The 25303-nt window shown below is 43.0% G+C and overlaps 1 protein-coding gene across 2 annotated transcripts in view; it reads left to right on the forward strand.

Annotated features, from left to right (window-relative positions):
* LOC311141896 (F-box/LRR-repeat protein 17-like) overlaps nucleotides 1-25303 on the forward strand; it is a 334017-nt gene that overhangs the window by 77835 nt on the left and 230879 nt on the right. For both annotated transcript variants that reach the window (XM_084177395.1, XM_084177394.1), the window contains one exon: nucleotides 22855-22962. In XM_084177395.1, the coding sequence (XP_084033521.1) occupies nucleotides 22855-22962 (108 nt within the window). The remainder of the gene's footprint in view (nucleotides 1-22854; nucleotides 22963-25303) is intronic.

Below are 25303 nucleotides of genomic sequence, written 5' to 3' on the forward strand. Positions count from 1 at the left end.
ATGGTTGGAAAATGGAAAATCTCTTTTGAAAAAATATGACAAATAACCCAAATATTGTCAATTTAAAATGTCTGAGGTTTTGGGTGAGTACGGTGTGGCTGGAGGTCGTGTGTGTGTGTAGAGCAGTTTTAAAAGCGGAGTGGAAATACTCTTCCCCTGATGGCCATTAGAGAGTCAGGTTTTTATTCAACAGTGTGTGTGTGTGAGAGTGTGTCTGTGTTCAGGCTTTATTAGGCTTCAGCAGTGTTTGGACAGCCGGAAGAGCAGCACTAATAGGAGAGAATGATGCAGAAATGGACAGAAAGAGCCCTTTGGGCTTGCTGATTTTCTTGCTCTTTCACCCTCTGACTTTCTCTCTCTGTCACTCTCTCCTATACACGCTCTCTCCATTCCTTCCCCCCACTCTCTTCCTCTCTCCCCCTTGTTCTTTTTCCCTTCCATCAGCTAAAGACACATTGCTTTCTCAGCCGTAGCTGTCAAACAAGCCAGTAGTTGCTACGCTAATTTCACTTTCCTAGTTTTTTTCCCATTCTGTTGTTTCTCCAAAGCACTTTAACTCAGCGGGAGAAGCTTTTATGTCAGTGATTAGGCCTACTCCTTTATGGTAATGCTCCTTTGTTTTAGTCCAACCGTGATCACCCTCTCTCCCATCTCCCCTCTGTTTCTCTCTCTCTGCGCTTTCATCTCTCTCTCTCTCGCACTTTCTCTCTCTTAGGTACTGTATGACACCTAGCTTTAATGGTTACGGAGGTGACTAGAAATACTCTGAATGTGATTTGATAGAAGTGACCATTGGGTTTGCCCTCTCTCTCTCTCTCTCCCTCTTTTCTTTCTCCATTTCTCTCTTCCTCCCCACCTTTTTCTACCATTTTCTTCCTCCCTTTCTTTCTCTCTCTCCCTTGGGCCCCAGATGTGATCTACCTGGCACGGTCCTCTCCTCAGTGAAAATTTGATTGTTGGAGGAACTCAACCAAAAGTAACACTAAAAGGTTTTTAATCTTTAGAAATCCACCAAAGTTGTTCCTATTTTCATTTGAATGATTCTGAAAGGGGGTTTTAAACCCATTATCAGAGTGTCGTCCGCTGATGTTTTGAAGGTGAGAAGCAGAGAAGCGAGGTGGGTTTGGCTTACAGGCATGGCCATAATTAGTAGACTATACCCCAGTGCTGTGGACTGGGAGAGTTTCAAGGTGCGTGGTCTAACTCACACGAAGTCAAACCAAGTTCTTATTTGTCTCACTTATTTTTCTCACACACTTAACTGGGGCATGAACTATTTATGTTTTGCACTCTAAAGATTAAGCTGAATCCTGATATTTTTACCATAAGTGTTTTGAGTAGCCTCCTCAGTGTGTAATGCTAGAAATAAACATGTGTTCAGTCATACAGTTGGCCCTGTTCTGTTGGTTAGGCTACTATCCATCAGGAGGGAATGAGATATTGGAGAACGTTCACTCCTCTGACCTTTGACCTCTCCGATCTCCACCTTCATTGTTTCACTTCATCCATCAAACATTCATCCGCCCAGAAAGAACCCATGCATGTTTCATAGCTACAGTCCACAACCATCCACATGAAATCATCTTTCTCCATTTGCTCTGCGACACATCGATAATGTAGAGCTCCTTTTTCTTTATTCTCTCGCTTTTTCATACCTCCTTTACCAATCTGTACAACACCTGGTGAGGGAGCGAGACGTGCTGAGTTGCTGTGTCTGCTCTGTTACCATGGTGATTTAGGAGGGTCCCTGAGTCCGGTGGAATTGTAAGCTAAAGATGATTACTCTCTGCTGTAGTTGTACAGGTTGTTGTATGCTCCCGTATGGTTTAGTTGCGGTATTGCAGGCAGACTATGTGGGAACATACAACGATTGTGTTGTATTTGACTGGACTTCCTCTCTCTCTCCCCGTGTACAGTAGGTGCAGTCACACTTTCTACAAGCTGCCTTTCATTGTGTCCCTTGAGTTGCTTCCATGTTATGGGTCCCCTAGGCTTTGTAAATGTCTGTATTTGTGTTACGGTTTAATCAGTCCCCTCTGAGTGCCCACACAAGGTTAAACACCGTAGGAACCTTCTTTCCAAAGGGACCTTTTATTCCCCGTCTTAAAAGCCCACCAGCGATCCACCTCTGCTTTCTCTCCTTTCGTGTTCCCCATCCATTGTTGTTCTTCTTGTTTGTTGTTCCTAGAGGGCATGTGTGTGTATTTGTATATGAGTGTAGAAACATGACTCGCTCCCTGCCCTTGGCTCCACGTAATGTCTGTGTGTGTATTTTGGTGTCTGTGAGTGTGCAGATACGTCTCAGTTCCTTTGAGCATGTATGTGTTGTGGCGGAGCGTGTTGTGGCGGAGCGTGTTGTGGCGGAGCGTGTTGTGGCGGAGCGTGTTGTGGCGGAGCGTGTTGTGGTGGAGCGTGTTGTGGTGGAGCGTGTTGTGGCGGAGCGTGTTGTGGCGGAGCGTGTTGTGGCGGAGCGTGTTGTGGCGGAGTGTGTTGTGGTGGAGCGTGTTGTGGTGGAGCATGTTGTGGTGGGGTGTGCTGTGGTAGAGACGCCCCTCGACTAGGGCTGTGGTGGTCATGACATTTTGTTAGCTGGTGATTGTCATGCAAATAACTGCCGGTCTCACGGTAATTGACCGTTAATCAACATAAACACATTTAGCATCTCTGGCTTCCACGGATAGCCTACAAGCCACTGATGTGGATCTTTTGGAACATCTACATTTTAAAAAGTCTAATAAATCCATTTGATATAGCCTGCCCTACACCATCACAATAAATCCATTATTTATTTTAGGCAGGTCTAAAGAAACATTATGATATGAAGAAAATGTAGCCTATTCAGAAGAATAGAATAGCATATTCTGAGTCGTTTATGCAGCTTTAGTTGTGATACAAATGTTAGGCTATATGTTTTGATTTCTAATAGGTTCTAAGGCTGCATGATTCGATGCATGATGATTTGAAAAAATTCACATGAAAGGCAAGCGCTCACACTTCATCAGTCTCGCATTCACAATTTGACAAGCACTTGTAAATATGCTCACCCATCAAACTATTCTCAATCTAATCTGGTATTTACATATAGCCTACTAAAAAAACATGTCATTCGTAGCCTGCACTCGAATAGCGAATGGAGGTTATGTCCGGTTAAGTTTTTAATATGCCAGGTAGGCTACACCGGTTGAAAAGCAGATAAATGTGCTTAATTTTAAGAATTGACCAATAAATATAGCAGCACGAGAAATCTGGGGTCCTCTTTTAAATAGTGGCCAGTCAAAACTGGCGATAAGAACACTAGGCTCTGTTTCACTAGGTAGGCTATGGGCTCTCCAACCATATTCCAGGGGGTCTTGGGCATTTAGGCTATGTTTGTAGTTATTTGGCCAATTTAGTTGTGGTACAAACCTTATCAAAACATATAGGCCTATGGGCTAGGCTACATGATGCATATGACTATGATTTGCCTTAGACTGCACACGCTGGGCATAATTCACAAGTGATCATATTCTCACCCATCAGACTATTCTCAACTTAATCTTGTCTTTACATATACTAAATAATATGAATTGAGTGAAATTAGTTTTGATTTAGAATGGGCCATTATCATGCACCTGCTGGAACAGGGGAGGGTAAAAAAAAGACGTCATCCATATGCACCTGAATAGCTATATTTATATATATATTTATATTTATTTTATATTTATATTTATATTTTATATTTTTATTTATATTTTAGTCATTTAGCAGACGCTCTTATCCAGAGCGACTTACAGTTAGTGAATACATTATTTTATTTTTTTATATATATATTTTTATACTGGCCCCCCGTGGGAATCGAACCCACAACCCTGGCGTTGCAAACGCCATGCTCTATCAACTGAGCTACATCCCTGCCGGCCATTCCCTCCCCTACCCTGGACGACGCTGGGCCAATTGTGCACCGCCCCATGAGTCTCCTGGTCGCGGCCGGCTGCGACAGAGCCTGGATACGAACCAGGATCTCTAGTGGCACAGTTAGCACTGCGATGCAGTGCCTTAGACCACTGCGCCACTCAGGAGCTAGCTAATGGAGGATGCTTTTCCCGTGGTTCATTTTCCAGGTAGGCTACTCCGGTTGTAAAGTGAAGCAATGTGCTTAACATTAGGAAAGGTGATAAATAAGGATAGTATGCCTAGCCTATAGAAAGCTGATGGGATCCTCATTTTAAGAAAGGCCATTAAAACTCTATTTTCTCAGTCAATTGCATAGCATAGCCTATAGAAATGCTGCGCAACATGGGCTTATAGGAACACTTATTTCATTCCATGCATCAACCAGCTATGAGGGGCTGGCTCTCTCTACGCAACAGGCAATCCTATTCTGCTCAAGCTCTGAATGCCAGGGCTCTCATGAAGTGTTTGATTTAGATTTTCGATCGCATTTGCATTGATGTCAGAGTGATTAGAGGGACAATAGAACACTGAGTACCGAACATTAGCGACTGGCCTTTAGCATGTTTGGTAGGCTACTAAAGACCACCAGAGGCATCAGAGCGCAGTTTTGGAGAAGCCTAGTGACCGTGACTCAACGGTCACGTGGAATTTGACTGCGGTCATAAACCGTAACAGCCCTACCCTCACCCCCCACCTGTATTGATTGGTGTTGGAGCTAAATGCAGTTAGCAACCTTGAACACCACTGAGTACCAATTCCACAGCTACCTGCAGGCTACGGGAAATAAATAACACACACACACACACAGGAGAGGAGATGAGTTCTGTATATGTGTGTGTTCTCCATCCTCCTGCAGTGTGTGTGTGTGTGTGTCTGTGTGTGCTCGTGTTCCAGCCTCATAAAGTATGGGTTTGGTGCAGGGCAGGCTGCTGCAGGATTAGAGCATCGAAGTGTCCACGGGGGCCATATCAAAGTCTTAACCCCTCTACATTAGTCATGTATTGTAAATAATCCAGACTTTATGGGCCCTGGCTGTGTGTGTGTGTGCAGACTGATGCTTCACACTTGTGGTCTCTAGAGAAACCAGGCCCCAATCAACAGAAAAGGAGGTTAATAATGTATACCTGTTGCTGACAGGTGTATAAAATCGAGCACACAGCCATGCGATATCAATAGACAAACATTGGCAGTAGAATGGCCTTACTGAAGAGCTCAGTAACTTTCAACGTGGCACCATCGTAGGATGCCACCTTTCCGACATGTCAGTTCGTCAAATTTCTGCCCTGCCAGAGCTGCCCAAGTCAACTGTAAGTGCTGTTATTGTGAAGTGGAAACGTCTAGGATCAACAACGGCTCACAGAACGGGACCGCCGAGTGCTGAAGCACGTAGCGCATAAAAATGGTCTGTCCTCGGTGGCAACACTCACTACCGAGTTCCAAACTGCCTCTGGAAGCAACGGCAGCACAATAACTGTTTGTCGGGAGCTTCATTAAATTGGTTTTCATGGCCGAGCAGCTGCACACAAGTCTAAGATCACCATGCGCAATGCTAAGTGTCGTATGGAGTGGTGTAAAGCTCGCAACCAATGGACTCTGGAGCAGTGGAAACGTGTTCTCTGTAGTGATGAAACACGCTTCACCATCTGGCAGTCCGACGGACGAATCTGGTTTTGGCGGATGCCAGGAGAATGCTACCTGCCCCAATGCATAGTGCCAACTGTAAAGTGTGGTGGAGGAGGAATATAAAAAAATTATAATTAGTCATTTATCAAATGCTCTTATCCAGAGCGACTTACAGTTAGTGAGTGCATACATTTTTTCATACTGGCCCCCCGTGGGAATCGAACCCACAACCCTGGCGTTGCAAGCGCCATGCTCTACCAACTGAGCTACACGGTCTGGAGCTGTTTTCCTGTTTCAGCTTTAAAACGGCATTAACTACTTATTACTATTATTAACATCGTTACTGAGTGGGTGGGAGAAAGAACTAAGATGAGTGCCGTTGGTTCAGGAAAACACTTTCCTGAACCAAGCCTTGCACTTGACCCCCCCCCCCCCCCGCGCCGCCCCCTAGCTCTGACTTTGCTGATAAGTAGGCAGCCAGGACTGCGGTAGATTGTTTTAAACGATAAAAAAATGTCTGTTTCAACATTACGGGAAAAAATACATTTGTAACATCCCTAATCTCAGCTCCATGGAGAAATTTACACCGCCTACACCGCCAAGATGGGGGCCTCAAATCTTCTCTTAGACCCTTTATGATCCAGAAAAAACCCTGGGACTTTTTTCATATAAGTGAGTGCATTCCTGTCTGAGTGTGTGTGTTTGCCTCGGTGTGTATATATCTCTGTGTGTTTTGAGCAGGATTGTCTCTGAGTGTAGGCCTTTTGCTGCTCCTCCTTCCCACATCACACAGATCCCCACGGATACCATATCTCTATGACAACCCCCGCTGGGCCGTCTCCCCAGTGGGCCTATCCCATAATATTAGATTTTTATGCATCCCTCTAATGCCGTCTTTAAGACTCCCTCTCTCCATCCCTCTTTCCTTTGTGTCTTTTCATCATTATCAGTCTCTGGATGGGGTAAGCCTGCTTAGTGTACTAAAGGGCGTACATGTTATTCTCTCACACACAAACACTCACACACACCTACTAGTATGTATAGCCGACATCATGCAGTATGTTAGCTTGTCTGTGTATCTTGTCAGTGGTTTATTTGTTGGGTCTATAGTGCAAACCTCCAGAGAAACAGAGTGAAATGTCTATGTTATAGTGTGAGCCTTACGTACAGTAGATAGTCTGTACAAGCCTTTTCCTTGAGCAGTTACTGTAGGTCCAGATTGTTAGGGTGCGCTCTCTCTCTCTCTCTCACACACACACACACACACACACACACACACATACACACTAGACCTGGGCGATATGGGAAACAAATCCATATCGTGATATATTGCCTGAATTGATGCAATAACAATAAACGCTAAGTTTATAATATGAATGTGCACCACATTTTTTAAAGATTATCCTTTAAACTACTACTACTAGTTTGATGGTTGTAGCCATCAATTGTCCCATTAACAATCATCCATATACGCAAACTTATTTCATGTCAAAGTGATCGGTATGGTCAGTGTCGAGAATTTTCCGTTTATCATCCCAGCTCTAACACACACACAAACACACGCACGCACACACACCGCCAATACAATAAACCCATTGCCATGACTTACTGTCTAAATATGTGAGTGTGTGTATAGTGTGTTACGGTACCAATAAAGCCTGTGTGTCTCATGTGTATTAGTGTCTAGACTGATCCCTGGCTCCTGTCCATCTCTCTCTGTCTCTCTCTTTCTCTGTCTATGTCTCTCCCCTCCCTGTGTTCCGCTCTGTTTCAATCCTGTGAACCGCGGTTGAAATGAAACTGATCCAAGGTCAGTTTGGTATTTTCCATAAGTTTAGGACAGGTTAGGGACAGTGTCATTGTGGTGCCAATACTTTCATTTTTTACATTTTAGTCAGTTAGCAGACGCTATTATCCAGAGCGACTTACAGTAAGTGAGTGCATACATTTTCATACTTTCATTTGTATTGCCATTACTTTCATTTGTATTGCCATTACTTTTATGATAGAAATGTCTCCAACTCACACGTTTAACCTCTGCACATTCGCCAGTGTTTCGCCACACACACAAGTCAATCTTTTCCAAGACATTTGTTTGCTGACATAGCATTAGAATTGACATGGCCAATATGGCAGTAAATGAATGACCCTAGGTCCAATTGTGATAGCATTCGCTAATTAGACACACACACACACACGAGAGAGTCCATTAGCTGCTGTGCAGGCCATGTTAATGGTGCACTCTCCAGTTTAACAGCTGCCCATTCCCATTCATTGTCAGCTGTAACAGTTATGGGAGAGATAATAGTCTAATTGTCTCCAGCCCGTTGTGTTTGGAAGAAATGGACAGTATCTGTGGATTCATGTTGAAATCTCAGAGGTTATATTGCAAATTATACCACAGCATTGTTGAATACTCGTTTCTGATAGTCTAGAAGGGCATTATATTATTCTAAAACCAGATATACAGGACACCTAATCATGACGCAATATAAAGCACTGCACCTGCAGACTGTACTTGCTACAAAGTTACAGAAAGCTAAACCAACAGCTACACAAACTGATATTGAATACATTGTAAGCGCAGGTCCCATGAGGAAAAACGTACCTAGCGAGCTAGCATTACTTTGTTTTTGCAGAGACATCTGATTACCTAATGTGGTTTGTGATGGGATGAACTTGAATTTCTCCGGTCCTTCAATGTTTCAGGCATGACGCAAGTGGCGCTATGCTGTCAAATCCTCCCACATGTTTCTAGTTTGGCCACCTGTTTTCAGCAACGGATATTGTTGAATTTGGTTGTCAAATTGGCATGTTTGCTAGCAAAAAACTATTTAGCTAGCTTCTAGCCTAGAGTTTTTGATATCCAATGCGGTCTCCTCGTAATGAACAGTCCTGACAAGAAGGCAAACTTTTCTATGCCAGGCAAAATCGTGCATCATTAGCTCATTGTTATGGATGTATCCAAATGAATTTTACTATTAAACAGCTTAAAAAACGCAAATGCAGCTACTTTGCTTATATTCTGGCTGAAGAGGTTGACGTGACTGTGTCAGCTGTAGTTGGCTAGCTAGCTATAAAGAAAGAAGAACATTGCCAGACAGCATGGCAACACAACAAAAATAATTAACAATTGGGTCACGTCTCTGGCAACGGACTAACAATCAGGTTTGGTGGAAGGATGGAAAAAGTATGAATGTCATTTCTACTAGCAAATGTGCGGTTTAGTATTGTTTTCTTTGGCAACTGTGGTATAAGCAGGATAAACGCCTCCGTTCTGTACATTACCTCGGAAAAATTAACGCCCCGGAAAAAATGAACTCCGCTCTGCCTCGTCCCCGCTGCATCGTCAATTATTTCCAAGGTAATGTACAAAACGTCAGCGTTTATCCCTTACATTTACAGTACACCATCACCCACTCCCTCTCTCTCCTGCTCCCTCCCTCTATCTCTGTCTTGTCTCTCCCTTGTTCTCCCCTATCCCTCTATTTTGTATGTATCACACATGTACACCACTGTATACATACATACTATTGAGATATTCTGTAACAACTGCACTGGGGCTGTGAGTTTGAAACGGACACAGTGAGAGCATGCTGGATATATTATGTACGGTGTGATTGTAGCTACACACTGGAGAATACAGACACAATATGGGAATAGGCTACATTTCTCATATTCAGCGCATTTCTCATATTCACCTGCTTGCTGGATGTTGTATATGTATAAGTAAGACATCCCAAGGTGCTACCTGTCTACTCCAGCCCTATATTATGTCTCTAGGTAAGCAGCTTCCATAGCTAGCTCTCTACCCCAGCGCTCTCTCTGTATGAATACAGTATATTTCCTGTTCAGGTCCTCCCATCACTCACTCTCCTCCCTCCTGCATAATCTCTATGGATGAGCTCTGGTCTGACTACCCAATGGAACAGGCCTATGATTCCCTGCCCCTGGCCCTGTCACACGCCTGCACACTACTGATTCTCTGCTGCTCTTACAGTCCTTCTGAATAAATGTGTGTATGTTTGCCTGTGTCTGTATTTGTTAATATAGGTCTTGAAAGCATGTGTGTGCACTCTCCTAATTCCTGAGGTTGTCACCTGCCCCGCGGCCCGCCTCTAGCTCTAATCATTAGGCCCTGTCAGGCCGGGACCACATGCCCAGAGGGTGTGAGGGCAGAGGGGGCTGCTGGTTTCAGGCTAGCCCCAGGCTTTTCCGACCTATGGTGACACTGATAAGGCAGAGGGGATGCGGTGTAGATTTCAGCTGCATAGGAAAGGAAGGGAAGTGAGAGGGTGACAGAATGTATCACTGTCTCTATGGGAGGTAGAACACACACCTGTTTCAGGCCCAGGCGTGTGTGTGTGTTACTGTTTGATGTTTTAATTACTGTTTTTCTAGTAAATATCCTATAAGTGTGTGTGTGTGTGTGTGTGTGTGTGTGTGTGTGTGTGTGTATTTCTTTAGTGTGTTGTAGTTTAGCAGGTTAATAGTCCCTCTGTAACCCTGGGTAATTGAAAGTACCCCTAAGACTGCCTGCTACTGGGGAACACACACACTCACATTGATCTAAGCTTACACATTTAGAGCGTAGGCCTTTGTCTCTCCTCCATAACAGAAACCGTGTACTGCCGGACCGTAGGTTCTATCCACTGGAACAGGGGAAGTTTCTATAGAATCAATGTGTAAATGGATATAATCTTGCAGTAAATTGACCCTGTCTCGGAGGACATTTTCTCCTAAGTCAAGACAGGCTCAGTCCTAGCTCTATGATAATATCTAGTATTAGCATATATTTACACTACCAGTCAAAAGTTTGGACACACCTACTCATTCAAGGGTTTTTTGTTATTTTTACTATTTTCTACATTGTAGAATAATAGTGAACACATCAAAACTATGAAATAACACATATGGAATCATGTAGTAACCAAAAAAGTGTTAAACAAATCAAAATATATTTCATATTTGTAAAGTGGTTATCCCACTGGCTATAGGGTGAATGCACCAATTTGTGAGTCGCTCTGGATAAGAAGCGTCTGCTAAATGACGTAAATGTGCCCTTGAGCAAGGCACTTAACCCTAATTGCTCCTGTAAGTCGCTCTGGATAAGAGCGTCTGCTAAATGACTAAAATGTAAAAAATGTAATATTTGAGATTCTTCAAATAGCCACCCTTTGCCTTGATGACAGCTTTGCACACTCTTGGCATTCTCTCAACCAGCTTCGTGAGGTAGTCACCTGGAATACATTTCAATTAACAGGTGTGCCTTCTTAAAAGTTAATTTGTGGAATTTCTTTCCTTCTTAATGTGTTTGAGCCAATCAGTTGTGTTGTGACAAGGTAGGGGGGGGGGGGGGGGGGTATACAGAAGATAGCCCTATTTGGTAAAGACCAAGTCCATATTATGGCAAGAACAGCTCAAATAAGCAAAAAGAAACGACAGTCCATCATTACTTTAAGACATGAAGGTCAGTCAATACGGAAAATGTCAAGAACTTTGAAAGTTTCTTCAAGTGCAGTCGCAAAAACCATGAAGCGCTATGATGAAACTGGCTCTCATGAGGACCACCACAGGAATGGAAGACCCAGAGTTACCTCTGCTGCAGAGGATAAGTTCATTAGAGTAACCAGCCTCAGAAATTGCAGCCCAAATAAATGCTTCACAGAGTTCAAGTCACAGACACATCTCAACATCAACTGTTCAGAGGGGACTGTGGGAATCAGGCCTTCATGGTCGAATTTCTGCAAAGAAACCACTACTAAAGGACACCAATAATAAGAAGAGACCTGCTTGGGCCAAGAAACACGAGCAATTGACATTAGACCAGTGGAAATGTGTCCTTTGGTCTGGAGTCCAAATTGGAGATTTTTGGTTCCAACCGCCGTGTCTTTGCATGTGTAGTTCCCACCGTAAAGCATGGAGGAGAAGGTGTTATGGTGTGGGGGTGCTTTGCTGGTGACACTGTTATTTATTTAGAATTCAAGGCACACTTAACCAGCATGGCTACCACAACATTCTGCAGTGATACGCCATCCCATCTGATTTGGGCTTAGTGGGACTATCATTTGTTTTTCAACAGGACAATGACCCAACACACCTCCAGGCTCTGTAAGGGCTATTTTACCAAGAAGGAGAGGGATGGAGTGCTGCATCAGATGACCTGGCCTCCACAATCCCCCGACCTCAACCCTGTTGAGATGGTTGTGGATGAGTCGGACGGCAGAGTGAAGGAAAAGCAGCCAACAAGTGCTCAGCATATGTTGGAAAAGCATTCCAGGTGAAGCTGGTTAAGAGAATGCCATGAGTGTGCAAAGCTGTCATCAAGGCAAAGGGTGGCTATTTGAAGAATCTCAAATATAAAATATATTTTGATTTGTTTAACTATTGTTTGGTTACTACATGATTCCATATGTGTTATTTCATAGTTTTGATGTCTTCACTATTATTCTACAATTTGGAAAATAGTAAATATAAAGAAAACCCCTTGAATCAGTAGGTGTGTCCATACTTTTGACTGGTACTATAATGACTGGTACTATAATATATATATATATATATATATATATATATATATATATATATATATATATATATATATATATAGTACCAGTCAAAAGTTTGGACACACCTACTCATTCAAGGGTTTTCTTTATATAGTAAAAATAAAGAAAAACCCTTGAATGAGTAGGTGTGTCCAAACTTTTGACTTGTTGTGTGTGTGTGTGTGTGTGTGTGTGTGTGTGTGTGTATGTATGTATATATATATATGTATATATATGTATGTATGTATGTGTATATATATATATGTATGTGTGTGTATATATATATATATATATATATATATATATATATATATATATATATATATATATATATATATATATATATATATATATATATATATATATATATATATATATATATATATATATACACACACATACACAGTGCGTTCGGAAAGTATTCAGCCCCCTTGACTTTTTCCACATTTTATTACTTTACAGCCTTATTCTAAAATTGATTAAATTAATTGTTTTCCTCATCAATCTACACACATTACCCCATAATGATAAAGCAAAAACAGGTTTTTAGAAATGTTAGCAAATTTATAAAAAATAGAAAAGAGATAAGTATTCAGACCCTTTGCTATGAGACTCAAAATTGAGTTCAGGTGCATCCTGTTTCCATTGATCATCCTTAAGATGTTTCTTCAACGTTATTGGAGTCCACCTGTGGTCAATTCAATTGATTGGACATGATTTGGAAAGGCACACTCCTGTCTATATAAGGTCCCACAGTTGACAGTGCATGTCAGAGCAAAAACCAAGCCATGAAGTCGAAGGAATTTCGCCAAAAGGCACCTAAAGGACTCTCAGACCATGAGAAACAAGATTCTCTGGTCTGATGAATCCAAGATTGAACTCTTTGGCCTGAATGCCAAGCGTCACTTCTGGAGGAAACCTGGAGGAAACCTGGCACCATACGGTGAAGCATTGTGGTGGCAGCATCATGCTGTGGGGATATTTTTCAGCTGCAGGGACTGGGAAACTAGTCAGGATTGAGGGAAAGATGAACGGAGCAAAGTACAGAGGGATCCTTGATGAAAACCTGCTCCTGAGCGCTCAGGACCTCAGACTGGGGCGAAGGTTCAGCTTCCAACAGGACAACGACCCTAAGCACACAGCCAAGACAACGCAGGAGTGGCTTCGGGACAAGTCTCTTAATGTCCTTGAGTGGCCCAACCAGAGCCCGACTTGAACCTGATCTAACATCTCTGGAGAGACCTGATAATAGCTATGCAGTGACGCTCCCCATCCAACCTGACAGAGCTTGAGAGGATCTGCAGAGAAGAATGGGAGAAATACAGGTGTGCCAAGCTTATAGCGTCATACCCATGAAGACTCGAGGCTGTAATTGCTGCTAAAGGTGCTTCAACAAAGTACTGAGTAAAGGGTCTGAATACTTATGTAAATGTGATATTTCCGTTTTTTATTTTTAATACATTAGCAAACATTTCTAAAAACGTGTTTTTGCTTTGTCATTATGGGGTATTGTGTGTCGATTGACGAGGGAAAAAAAACAACAATTTAATCAATTTTAGAATAAGGCCGTAACCTACCAAAATATGGAAAAGTCAAGGGATCTGAATACTTTCCGAATGCACTGTGTGTGTGTACATATGTGTGTGTGTGTATATATATATATATATGTGTGTATATATATATTTATATAGTGCTGCACTGTAACACTATTTATTCAACTGAGTTTTAAATCTCCTTGAATTGAATGTAAGGGTGCGACTTTAATCATGAAGTGGCGAGGAAATGATGGTAGCTCTTTAAAATCCATGATCAGATCGTTTTAAAAATAGAATCACTTGCCGTTCGGACTTGGTTCAGTCATCTGTCAAGCTAGAAAAATTGTATTTGGAAAGTTTCACCATTTTGTGTGTGTGTGTGTTGGAAACATAAAAGTTAGATGTTTCGACTGACTATTGTCTTTGAGGTAGAGGGTAAAGGGGAACACACACACACACACACACCAAGATTACATGGGTTTTTCATGGGCCATGGCATCATTTTGCATTGGTTTACACTTTCCCCCCCCAAAGCTTAACTGTGCTATACAGAGTCTTAGCAATGTCTAGAGTTAGCCAGACTTGTAATAGTTCCAAGATTAACATCAAAGACCTGCCTTTCTAATCAACACAAACTCGATCAATATCCTCTCAAAGAAGTACAAGGTTGGAGGCTTGAGAAATGTCCATGCCGACAGAAAAGTCAACTCTGTTAGCTTGATCTCTCGTTGGTTGTTAAAGAGCTCTGTGCTCTAGCCAGCTCTTTGTCCATAAACACTGCTCATGTCGACAGAGAATGGAGGTGGCTCTCTCTAAAGGCTCGTAAAGTACACACACATGCTATTCATGTGGATAGGAGGAGTAAATTCTGAAGGCTTGTCAACAAAACAATCCAATAGAGAGGTTTAGCGAGGACTATACTTTGACATTGGGAAACTTCTATATGTGGTCTATTTATAAGATATAAGATAATCCTCTTCAACTCAACCCTCTGTGTTAACATACGTTGGTTGGCACAGGGAAAATAGCTTTGAGTGTCGGAATAAAATGCATTCAAACACTACATTAATAAGGTCTATTGGGACTAATCACTCCATGGGCCATGCGCCACCAATTTATAGCAGCTACCTGCTGATGCACACCAGAGCTTTTGTGCCAGAACACTCACCAGACAATCCGCTGCATATCACAGTATACTACAATGGAGAGGTGAGGGCTGATTGTGCCAAATTTAAGCAGTTGGATGGTAAGATGTCCTGGATTTCAATGGATGTCTATGCAGGGTAACTCCAGTACACCATTGATTGTGCTTGTCTCCAGTGTGGTGAAATGATAGCCTGCTTTGTGATAAGGGCTAATATGGCTGGTTTTCTTCCAAAGTAGCATTTGATATCCCTCTGTTTGACACTTTACAAAGCACTATTGATCCTCAGGGATAGGTCTACAAGAACTACTCATATTCATCTCTAAGCCATGATAGTGTGTGTGTGTGTGTGTGTGTGTGTGTGTGTGTGTGTGTCTGCTGTGATTCTAACGTGCACTTCCGCACACACATGCACACACACAATCTCCTAGGAAACTAAGTGCTGAGGGCATCATGCAAATGACAGGCAATTTTTGCTTTGTGATTCACGCTCCACGGGGAATCATGGGATCAATCACCGTAGTAATGATCGCCCATGCAGATTCTACCTAACGCCGGTATCGTCAGGGTTGATGACATTGATAGAGGGAGATGGGAGTGTGTGTGTGTGAGGATGGGCTATTGTCAGATCTCCCTCTGTGTGTCTTTGTTCCCAGCTACAGTGTAAGACGCTGTTTTTATGTCCAGAGTCGTTGTTCCAAAGTGGACGGTAGTTGATCTCTAGTGTGTAAGAGGGAGAGATGGGGAAGCTATCTCATAGATTTTTACGTTTGGAAATTGACTAGGGGGTAAAGTGGAAATATTGATCTTGGGCTGAATTTCAACTTTTCCAGACAGTTCTAAAAGGCACCAAGCTCCCAACCCTCCCTTCATTTTTGATATGATAGAATTATCTCAATTTTTATGCTGTATGATAAATTGATGTAACTAAGTAACTTCCACTGCTTTTTTCAAGTGGGGGTCTAGCTTACTTTTTCTGTTGTACTGTAATTCCATCTGTTCCACTGAAACTAAAGTCCTTTATGGGTTCATTGGGGTCCAGTTAAAGAGGTGCCAGTAGCAGTGGTCAAACTGTGGGTGAGTCAAAGTGCTCAAAGCAAAGTTAGCTTTGTTCTGTTGCCTCTTCAGTGAACTGTTTGTGTTTGTTCCTGGTGTGTGAAAGGTGTGACCTTACTGTCAGACAGGGCCTGGGGTCCCCCTGGTCTGTTTACAACACAACACCAGCCAGCCTTCTCCACCTGCTCTGCTGCCTCTTAAAGTTAGTTACCTTAGTGCACAGAGACGGACAAGAGACACAGACAGAGTACAGAGAAGAGGAACAAAGAAACTGAAACAGTAGAGAACAGTCATGGAGCGGGAAAGAGGAAAACAAACATGGTCCTCATGTTTACACAAAGCCCTTGAACGCCACCAGCCCACAGTGGGGCATTGTGGGTGGTCAAGTGGTCAGAGGATTGGTTGTGTCATCACGGACAGCTACCCACGTTGGCAGGTCGCACACACACACACACACACACACACACACACACACACACACACACACACACAGCCGTCAACAGGGAAAGATGAGGGGTTGCTAGTTGGCCTGTCAGCGCACCCACACAGGGGACCCCGCCGTTTCTCAGAGAGGGACACACACACAGAGACACAGACACACACAGACATGTTGTGATGTTTAGTGTGGTTCACACCTCGGCCTCCCTGAGAGGGGTTAGCGGAGCTCAAGTGGCAGTTGAAGTTAGAACATTTAAACAGTTCAGTGTTGGGATGACTGTGTGTGTGTGTGTGTGTGTGTGTGTGTGTGTGTGTGTGTGTGTGTGAGTGACAGGGGGCAATACTCTAGACAGGCCAATGTCAGCAAACAACTTCACAGTTCATCAGGAGCTGTGTATGCTGGCTAAACTATATTCATATATTCTACAAAATGTAGCCTACAGTGTTTCACAGTGTTTACAAAAAAACAAATATGCAATTTAAATCTATACTGTAGGCTATATGCGAATCATGTGTCTTTGTATTACTGTAGTGTAGATCGTTTACATTGGACCTAGCTTGCATTTACTCCATTTACTTACAATAGGGAAGCATTCATTTACCTTTTTGCCACCTCAGTCTTTTCAAATCAATGCTAAGTGTCCATGTGAGTTCTCTTTTTGTGTTACTGCTCTTCCATGGAGCCATCATCGGGACTATAAACAAGGAGATATCCATCCTAGGAGAGTGTTTATGAGCTGAAATGATTGCTCTGGAAAAATAGCTTTGATGAGAATCATCCCACTTCAACATCCCGCATCTGTATCAGTTTACGAGCGTTATCAGGAAGCCATAAAGCTGCTTGGAGTGCTTTAATAAAAGCCTCTTCAGAAATGGACTGATGTAGACACAGACTGGGTTTCAATTGGTGCAACTATAGACGGTTTCCGCTCTTGTTCCGTCGGTTTTCTCACAGGCAGGGTTGTAAAAGAGAAGCAGTCGTATTGTTTGAGTTTTAAAGGGCTGACACATGCACGCACGACCGGATTGGATGTGCATGTGTGTGCGTGCATGTGTATAATGCTGAAGCACCTGTTCAATACTTCATGAGGCTCTGTGTGAGCTTCCATCGACAGGTTTTTAACAGCCCACTTTAGACTCTGCTACCCCAGCATTTTCTCAACGACACCCCCTGCAGTTGGCTAAATGGCAACCTCCTCCCCAAACCTAGCTCAGGGACTGACTGGAACAACGCGGAACCCTTCAGACTCTGAATGAGACTATTAAAAAAACAGATCCCCTCCTGAAAGGCTTTCAGACCTCTGTGAGCTAGGCACTTTTCATCTTTTTAAATCAAGCTCCGAGTGAGAGGCTGAGGAAAGAGTGAGTTTGAAGAGGAGTGAAGGGTCAGAGATACTGTTCCCTAGCACGCACACATTCACACACCACTTTAATGGACGGTACTGTTCGTATGAAACCGTGCCCTCCTGCCTGTTACGCTCTGGTAGGATAGGATTCTCCTCTCTGTCTCTCTTCCCATTCACCTGTTATGAGTTAACACACACACACACACACACACACACACACACACACACACACACACACACACACACACACACACACACACACACACACACACAGCTCTGATGGACAGTTTGAACATGGCCTGTCCATGATTTGTTTGCCTTGGTCCAGAAGGCAGTCATTTAGGAATCATGTCAGTATGTTGGTTTTTATTCTGTTGGTACTCAAACTGAAAATGTTTCCCTGATGGTCTGTTGGCAGAGTGAGGGTTTGCTTTCAGGCCAACCTGCTTCATATGCCAGCTGTTCAAATCATGTCCATCTTGGATGCAGAGTACTTTCCAATAGAAAAAGACTTTGGGTGCATCTCAATAGTCTAAAGTGACCACCTCTTCTTGACCCCTCTTCCTCATCTGCACTGATCTGAAAACATACAGTAGGAAAAATCTCCATCTTTCTCTCCCTCATCTGCCCTTCTCTTTCTCTCTCTCTCATTCCGCATATGGAGCACAGAACAAATGAATTATATTTAAAATGGAATGCAACACACTACATGACCAGAAGTATGTGGACACCTGCTCGTCGAACATCTCATTCCAAAATCAAAATCATGGGCATTAATATGGAGTTGGTCCCCGCTTTGCTGCTATAACAGCCTCCACTCTTCTGGGAAGGCTTTCCACTAGATGTTGGAACATTGCTGCTGGGACTTGCTTCCATTCAGCCACAAGAGCATTCGTGAGGTCGGGCACTGATGTTGGGCGATTAGGCCTGGGTTGCAGTCGGCGTTCCAATTCATCCCAAAGGTGTTCGATGGAGTTGAGGTCAGGGCTCTGTGCAGGCCAGTCATGTTCTTCTACACCGATCTCAACAAATCATTTCTGTATGGACCTTGCTTTGTGCACGGGGGCATTGTCATGCTGAAACAGGAAAGGGCCTTCCCCAAACTATTGCCACAAAGTTGGAAGCACAGAATCATCTACAATGTCTTTGTATGCCATATACGGTGTTAAGATTTTCCTTTACTGGAACTAAGGGGTCTAGCTCGAACCATGAAAAACAGTCCCAGACCATTATTCCTCCTCCACCAAACTTTACAGTTGGCACTATGCATTGGGGCAAGTAACGTTCTCCTGGCATCCGCCAAACCCAGATTCGTCTGTTGGACTGCTGCGTGAAGCGTGATTCATCATTCCAGAGAACGCATTGCCACTGCTCCAGAGTCCAATGGCGGCGAGCTTTACACCACTCCAGCCGACGCTTGGCATTGCGCATGGTAATATTAGGCTTGTGTGGGGCTGCTCGGCCATGGAAACCCATTTCATGAAGCTCCCGAAGAGCAGTTATTGTGCTGATGTTGCTTCCAGAGGCCTCGGTAGTGAGTGTTGCAACCGAGGACAGACCATTTATACGCGCTACGCGCTTCAGCACTCGGCGGTCCCGTTCTGTGAGCTTGTGTGGCCTACCACTTCGCGGCTGAGTCGTTGTTGCTCCTAGACATTTCCACTTCTCAATAACATAACTTATAGTTGACCGAGGCAGCTCTAGCAGGGCAGAAATTTGACGAACTGACTTGTTGGAAAGGTGGCATCCTATGACGGTGCCACGTTGAAAGTCACTGAGCTCTTCAGTAAGGCCAATCTACTGCCAATGTTTGTCTATGGAGATTGCGTGGCTGTGTGCTCGATTTTATAGCATCGGGTGTGGCTGAAATAGCTGAATCCACTAATTTTGAAGGGTTGTCCACATACTTTTGTATATATATAGTGTTTCACTGGCCAACTCCAGACTTCCGTTCAGATCATTGAATAGAAATTGATTGCCATGAGCTGTATGTCCTTTCATCGGTGGGAGCGTTTCTATACAACCCAATTTTGAAATTGGAGTTATAATATATATGAAGATAGCTTTACATTTGGCTTTATTTGAGGTGTAGGTGCTTGATTTCATGTGTAGGTAACTGCACTCTGAGCAAGAGTAATGGATGGTATGTTGGCTGAGCAAAGCAGAGACTGATGAGCCTCCTCTCTCTTCCTCCTCCTCTCTGTCTCTTGCTCTCCTTGGTGTTCCATCTTCCTCTCCCTCGCCCTGATAACCTTTAAGATAGAAAAAAGACAACGGAGAGAAACATGGAAAGAAAGTATGGAAAAGGAGACTGAGTCTGCGGCCTAAAGAACGGAGTGAAAGAGAGGGGAGGAGAGAGAATAAATATATTTTTTCTTGTTTTCATTCTTGCTTTCTATCATTAATACTGATTTAGACCTGGAAACTAGGTGAGGGGGCTTTCTGGCCAATCAATGTTGTTTCTGGATAGAGATCCAGACAGAAAAGGATAAAGTCTGAGGTGGTCACTCTTTGACAGAGCTGCATCACATGAGATGTTTAAGAGACATCAGAATCAGAATGATTTAACATGGGAGAGTCTCGGATCAGTAGCTGTTAAGTACAGAGGTAAATAGCAGTATGTGTGGCTAGTGTGTGTGTGTGTGTGTGTTTGACCTTAAAGTGACCACGAAGAGGAAACTGTTTGCTTTGATCATATCTGATGTGATTAGAAAGAGTGTTGCTTTGAAATGGGTGGCAGGTAGCCTAGCGGTTCGAATACACAAGCAGACACGATGAAATATCTGTCGATGTGCCCTTGAGCGAGGCACTTAACCTTAATTTGCTTCAGGTGCGTTGTACTAGTATGGCTGACCTGTAAAACAACACATTTCGCTGTACCTATCTCGTGTACTGTATGTTACAATAACATTTTTAAAATTGTGTGTTTGTTTCTAAGAAAAATGGGTGTGTTTGAGAGAGAGTTTTCGGTGTTTGTGTGTGCGTTTGCAAAATTGTGTGTGTGTTTGTGTCACATGTTTCACTGATGAGGTTCTCACAGACAGTAGTCTTACTTTGCTTCCCACTGTGACCCACCTATAGCCTTTTAAACTTCTGTTTACCCTGGAGTAGTAAACACAACCAGTGTTCCTTGCAAGGCCACCTTCTGGGTCATGTTCAGTAGGGCGACAACGTTTAAAACCTTCTGAAATGGGGAGGTTTTGTTTTTCCAAGTGCATCAACCCGACTGGTAACAGCATGCTGGATAAATTACTACGATTTAGCATTAGATCTGACACTAAGGCTGTTTACCATGCTCAGTCCAAACCTTATCTCATCTGGAACAGTGTCAATTATTTGCATTATTTTATCTTTCATTATGAAAATGATTATCATTGGGTGCATCACAATAGTCTCTGAGATTATGCATCTTTTCAATATGAACACAGTGGGGAAGCTGGGATCGTGTATGTGTGTGTCTTTGAGAATTTGTGTTTGTTGTGCATGTGTATTATGTGTGTGCCGTCTTTTGCAGAACAATATACCAGAACCCCATGGGTTCCTCCTCTCACATTTCCCCTCCTCATAATGCGCTCTCATAAACATCAAAGCAGCTTGTTGATTTATATGGAAAACATCCAGTTTCAAAGGGCATATCTGGCTTTATTAAATGAACAAGGATATTGTTATTTTGTGTTATTAGCAATGTCAGCACTATATGTAATCTGAGAAGCGCTCAACCAGAGCTAAACCCCAAAACACACAAACACACACACACACACGTTTGTTTTACTATCTTCCTGGGGACCAAACAATTGATTCCCATTCAAAATCCTATTTTCTTTAACCTAAACTTAACCCCAAACCACTAAACCTAACCCTAATTCGAACCTTAACCCTAATTGTAACCCTAAACCTAACCCCTAAAATAGCATTTTCTCTTGTGGGGACTGGCAAGGACTTCTGGTCCCCACAAGGATAGTAAAACCCAACACTCACACACTCCCTCACATTGTGTTTCCATTGCACTGATATGAACCCATTGTATTCCTGCTCTAGCTCAGCCTTGACTGTATAGTTAGTTGGTCTTGCACCTAGAGAGGGATAATATGGATCTGTTAGTGTGCAGTCCCGTGCTTCCCATCTTCTCTTTCTTCGGCCTCTGTGGAGTTCATGCAGGACCCACTGGAGGGATACTGTTTCTATTCCTAGCCTCCCCTTTTCACCCTAATGTCCCCTTCTTTCATCCTCTTTATATTGACCGAACCTGTGTGTGTTTTGGGGTTTAAACGAGAGAGGAACAGGGAAAGAGTCAACAAGCCAACTGAACACAGAGCAGAGTTTTTCCCCCCATTTTTTGATGTTTTCTTTGTCTGTGTGTTCTCAGTGGAGAAATGGACAATAATCTCTCTCTCGCTGTCTCCCCCTCTCTCTCCTCTTGCCCCCCCCCCCTGTTTGATAAAGTGTTTGATATATATTAGAGATCGCTCTCATCTTTCACAGAGCAGATACACCCTGCTTAGCAGAGCAAAATGCTCTCATTTGCATCAATGTTGCTCTCTGAAGATCTTTGAGTAATTTATGTGTGGAATCCATATTGATACAGTGAGAGGGACCGGGACAATGTTCTCCCTGCGTATTGATCATCAATCCATAACGAGCTGTTTGCATTTCCTCCTCTGTGAAGGATGGAGACGGACTAATCCATCATAGCTCTACGCCCCGGCCCATCTGCCTGACCCACTCCTTCAACCTCTCCCCCTTTTCTTTTTATTCCTTCTTTCTCTCTCTCTCTCTCTCTCCCAGCGATTCAAGTCAACTTCAAAGGGAGGAGAGGCTTGGAATGTTGACACTGTGTTAGGTAGAGTGTGGTGATGGAATATCTGATGGGCATTAAATATAGAATGGAGCTAATCACACACAAAAGACCAGGACACCAGGCTCTGACCTTCAGGACTGCTACAGTACACAGTGTGTGTGTGTGTGTGTGTTTCATCGCTTAGCTGTGTAAAATACTTATTTGGATGATGAAAATGTATGTTTCTGTTGAAAAAGCAGAGACAGAAATACTTACTAAATACAGTACTGACTGTTCGTGTCAGGCTTCTAGGCACACCAATATTAGTGTTGTCAGACACACAGCTGGTGCGCGAGGCTAACTCCAAATGCTTCCAAATGTTTTGGTCGACTTTCTCTTTGATAAAGCTCCAATGCTTTTAAATGTTAACCCTTCCTCTCCCTCTCTCCTCTGTCAGGTGACTGATAAGTCGGTGAGGGCGTTTGCCGAGCACTGTCCTGAGCTGCAGTTTGTGGGCTTCATGGGCTGTTCTGTGACATCACTGGGAGTCATCCATCTTACTGGGGTGAGTAGACTTCATAAAATGGCCGACGTTTATCTGTGGGTGCGGGTGAATGAATGCAAGCTGCAGTGTGGATGTTTTTTTTTTTTTTTTTTGAGGTCTTGTAAACTATCAAGCAGGCTGTGAACACCTGGCTAAATGAAGGTGGAACAAGTACATACATTAGCTGAATGCGAAGGAAAGTAAGTACTCTGTAGAAACTGTTTTTATATTCAGAAATTGAAGTTATTATTCTTTATTATTGAACAGTGTTTTTTGCGAAGGGCATGCAACTTTCCTGAAATACAGTTTAAATACAGGTCTGAGTGTTTTTGTAACTTTCAAAGTAAACTTTAAATCTACTGAAAGTGTAATGAGACGAACCCTAATACAACACCCTGCTGTTTCACTATTACCATGCTAATGAGAAGGGCTTCATGGTTAAAGATATCACACACACACACACACAGTCACACAGACACACACACACACACACACACAGACACACAGTCACACAGACACAGACACACAGTCACACAGACACACACACAAACACACAGTCACACAGACACACAGACAGAGAATGTCAATTACCAGGTAATTCTGTGTTTTTCTATTTTATGTTTCAGTACTGCTATTTCCCTTTCTCTACCTGTAATGAATTGATCTTTGCCTGTTTGTATGTTGGTGTGTGTGCCTCCTCAAATGCAATTACACTTGTGTTAATGAGAGGAGAAGCCTGATGCTCTGCCTCATTATTAGATTAAACAGCAGATTAATTTCTTTTCACGGTCTGGCCGATCAACCGAGCTGTTTGCTTTGACCTTCGGCACGCTGCTTTAGAGAAATATAATGATGCTAACAATTCATTATCATATTAGCATACCTGCAGGTAATTGGGGGAAGTGAACCCACGCTAGATAAGTGAAAGTTATCCCTGTGTGTTCATGGAGGTTACCGTTCATTAGAACAAGAGGTCATTGTAAACCAAGAGAAGACTTAGTTCCATGACAAATGTTCAGTAATTGTGTATGCATGCACGTGTGTGTGTGTTTCTGTGTTTATGCCACCTTACTCTCCAGTTCCCTGGTCTCACACCAGCACCATAGTAACCCCCTCACCCTCTCTGTCTCTCTACCTCTCTCCCTCATTTTCTATCTCTCTCTCGCCCCATCCCCCCTCTCGTTCTCTCTCTGACTAATCGGAGGTGGTAATTATTAGCGTTTAGACTTGGATTCCTCATCTCATTCAGTCTCGTTCAGCAGCCATTGGAAATATTCTTCAGTTTGGAATCGTTGCATTTCTGATTACTCCAAGGACCTCTTCCCTCGTTCCGTCTCTCCTCTCTCCCCTCTCCTGGCTCGTTCTATTATCACGCTCGTTCATATCAGTGACGTTCTTCCAAACACTCCTGAGTTATCAGGAAAAATCCATTAATTATATTAACTTTTCTTGTATTGGTCACTATTCATTTACCTTTTAATAGTATTTTTAGCCACTTCTGAGAAATTACGTTGCGAGCGGGAAACAATTAAAGGTGTATTTTTATCAAGTGAGCTGCCAATTCAAGTAGAATAAAATATAATTTTTTGTAGCGGTAATTAAATTATAAGTAATTAAATGAAATATGCTCAAATTGGATACCAATATCTTGTGGTGCACAGTGTGTATTTCAGGTCCATGGGAACTAATTGTTTTCTGTGTTAACATTGTTTTGTGATATACAACCACACAACAGAATATCTGTCACACAAGTGATAAATCAAAGTCCTATGTTCTTGTTAAGTTCACTGAAGGCTCTTGGCAGTATTAATGGTTATGTTGATGTTGGTTGTCACATCCCAAGGAATGGTAATGAATACAGGATCAGGGTGTGTGCATTCGTGCGTCTTTACCAGTGGCCTCACTGGTCTAGTTTTAGTCCTCTGGTCTGCTTTGTTGATCCTTTACCAGATGAATGTTTTCCTTCATTTGTCTGTGTGTGTGTTAACCTCTGAGATGAATCGTTCCTCTCTTTAGGGTCGAGGGATCTCTCTTGAGTAAGGTCAGGGGTCAGACCACAGAGGTGGAGCCGGAATGAATGAGGTTTAAGTGTGTGGTTGGACCAACCCAGCTGGAGTTTGACCTTTGTTTTAATGACTGTGTGTAAAGTGTCTGTGCCCATGTGAGTATTAACAACAGTATCTGAGTTAAACACAGTGAAAAATGACAGGGTGAGTTTTCCTTTACTCCTCTCCCTCTCCCTCTCCCTTTCTGACCTCTAGTAGCCTAGCCTGCGATCCGCTTCACGCTTCCTTTGAGAGCCGAACTGAGACACAGCTGAGACCAACCCCTCCCCACATCTAACAGTTTCATTATCAAAGTA

The sequence above is a fragment of the Coregonus lavaretus genome (assembly GCF_964263955.1).
Source record: "Coregonus lavaretus genome assembly, chromosome: 14".
In the NCBI taxonomy this organism is placed as follows: domain Eukaryota; kingdom Metazoa; phylum Chordata; class Actinopteri; order Salmoniformes; family Salmonidae; genus Coregonus; species Coregonus lavaretus.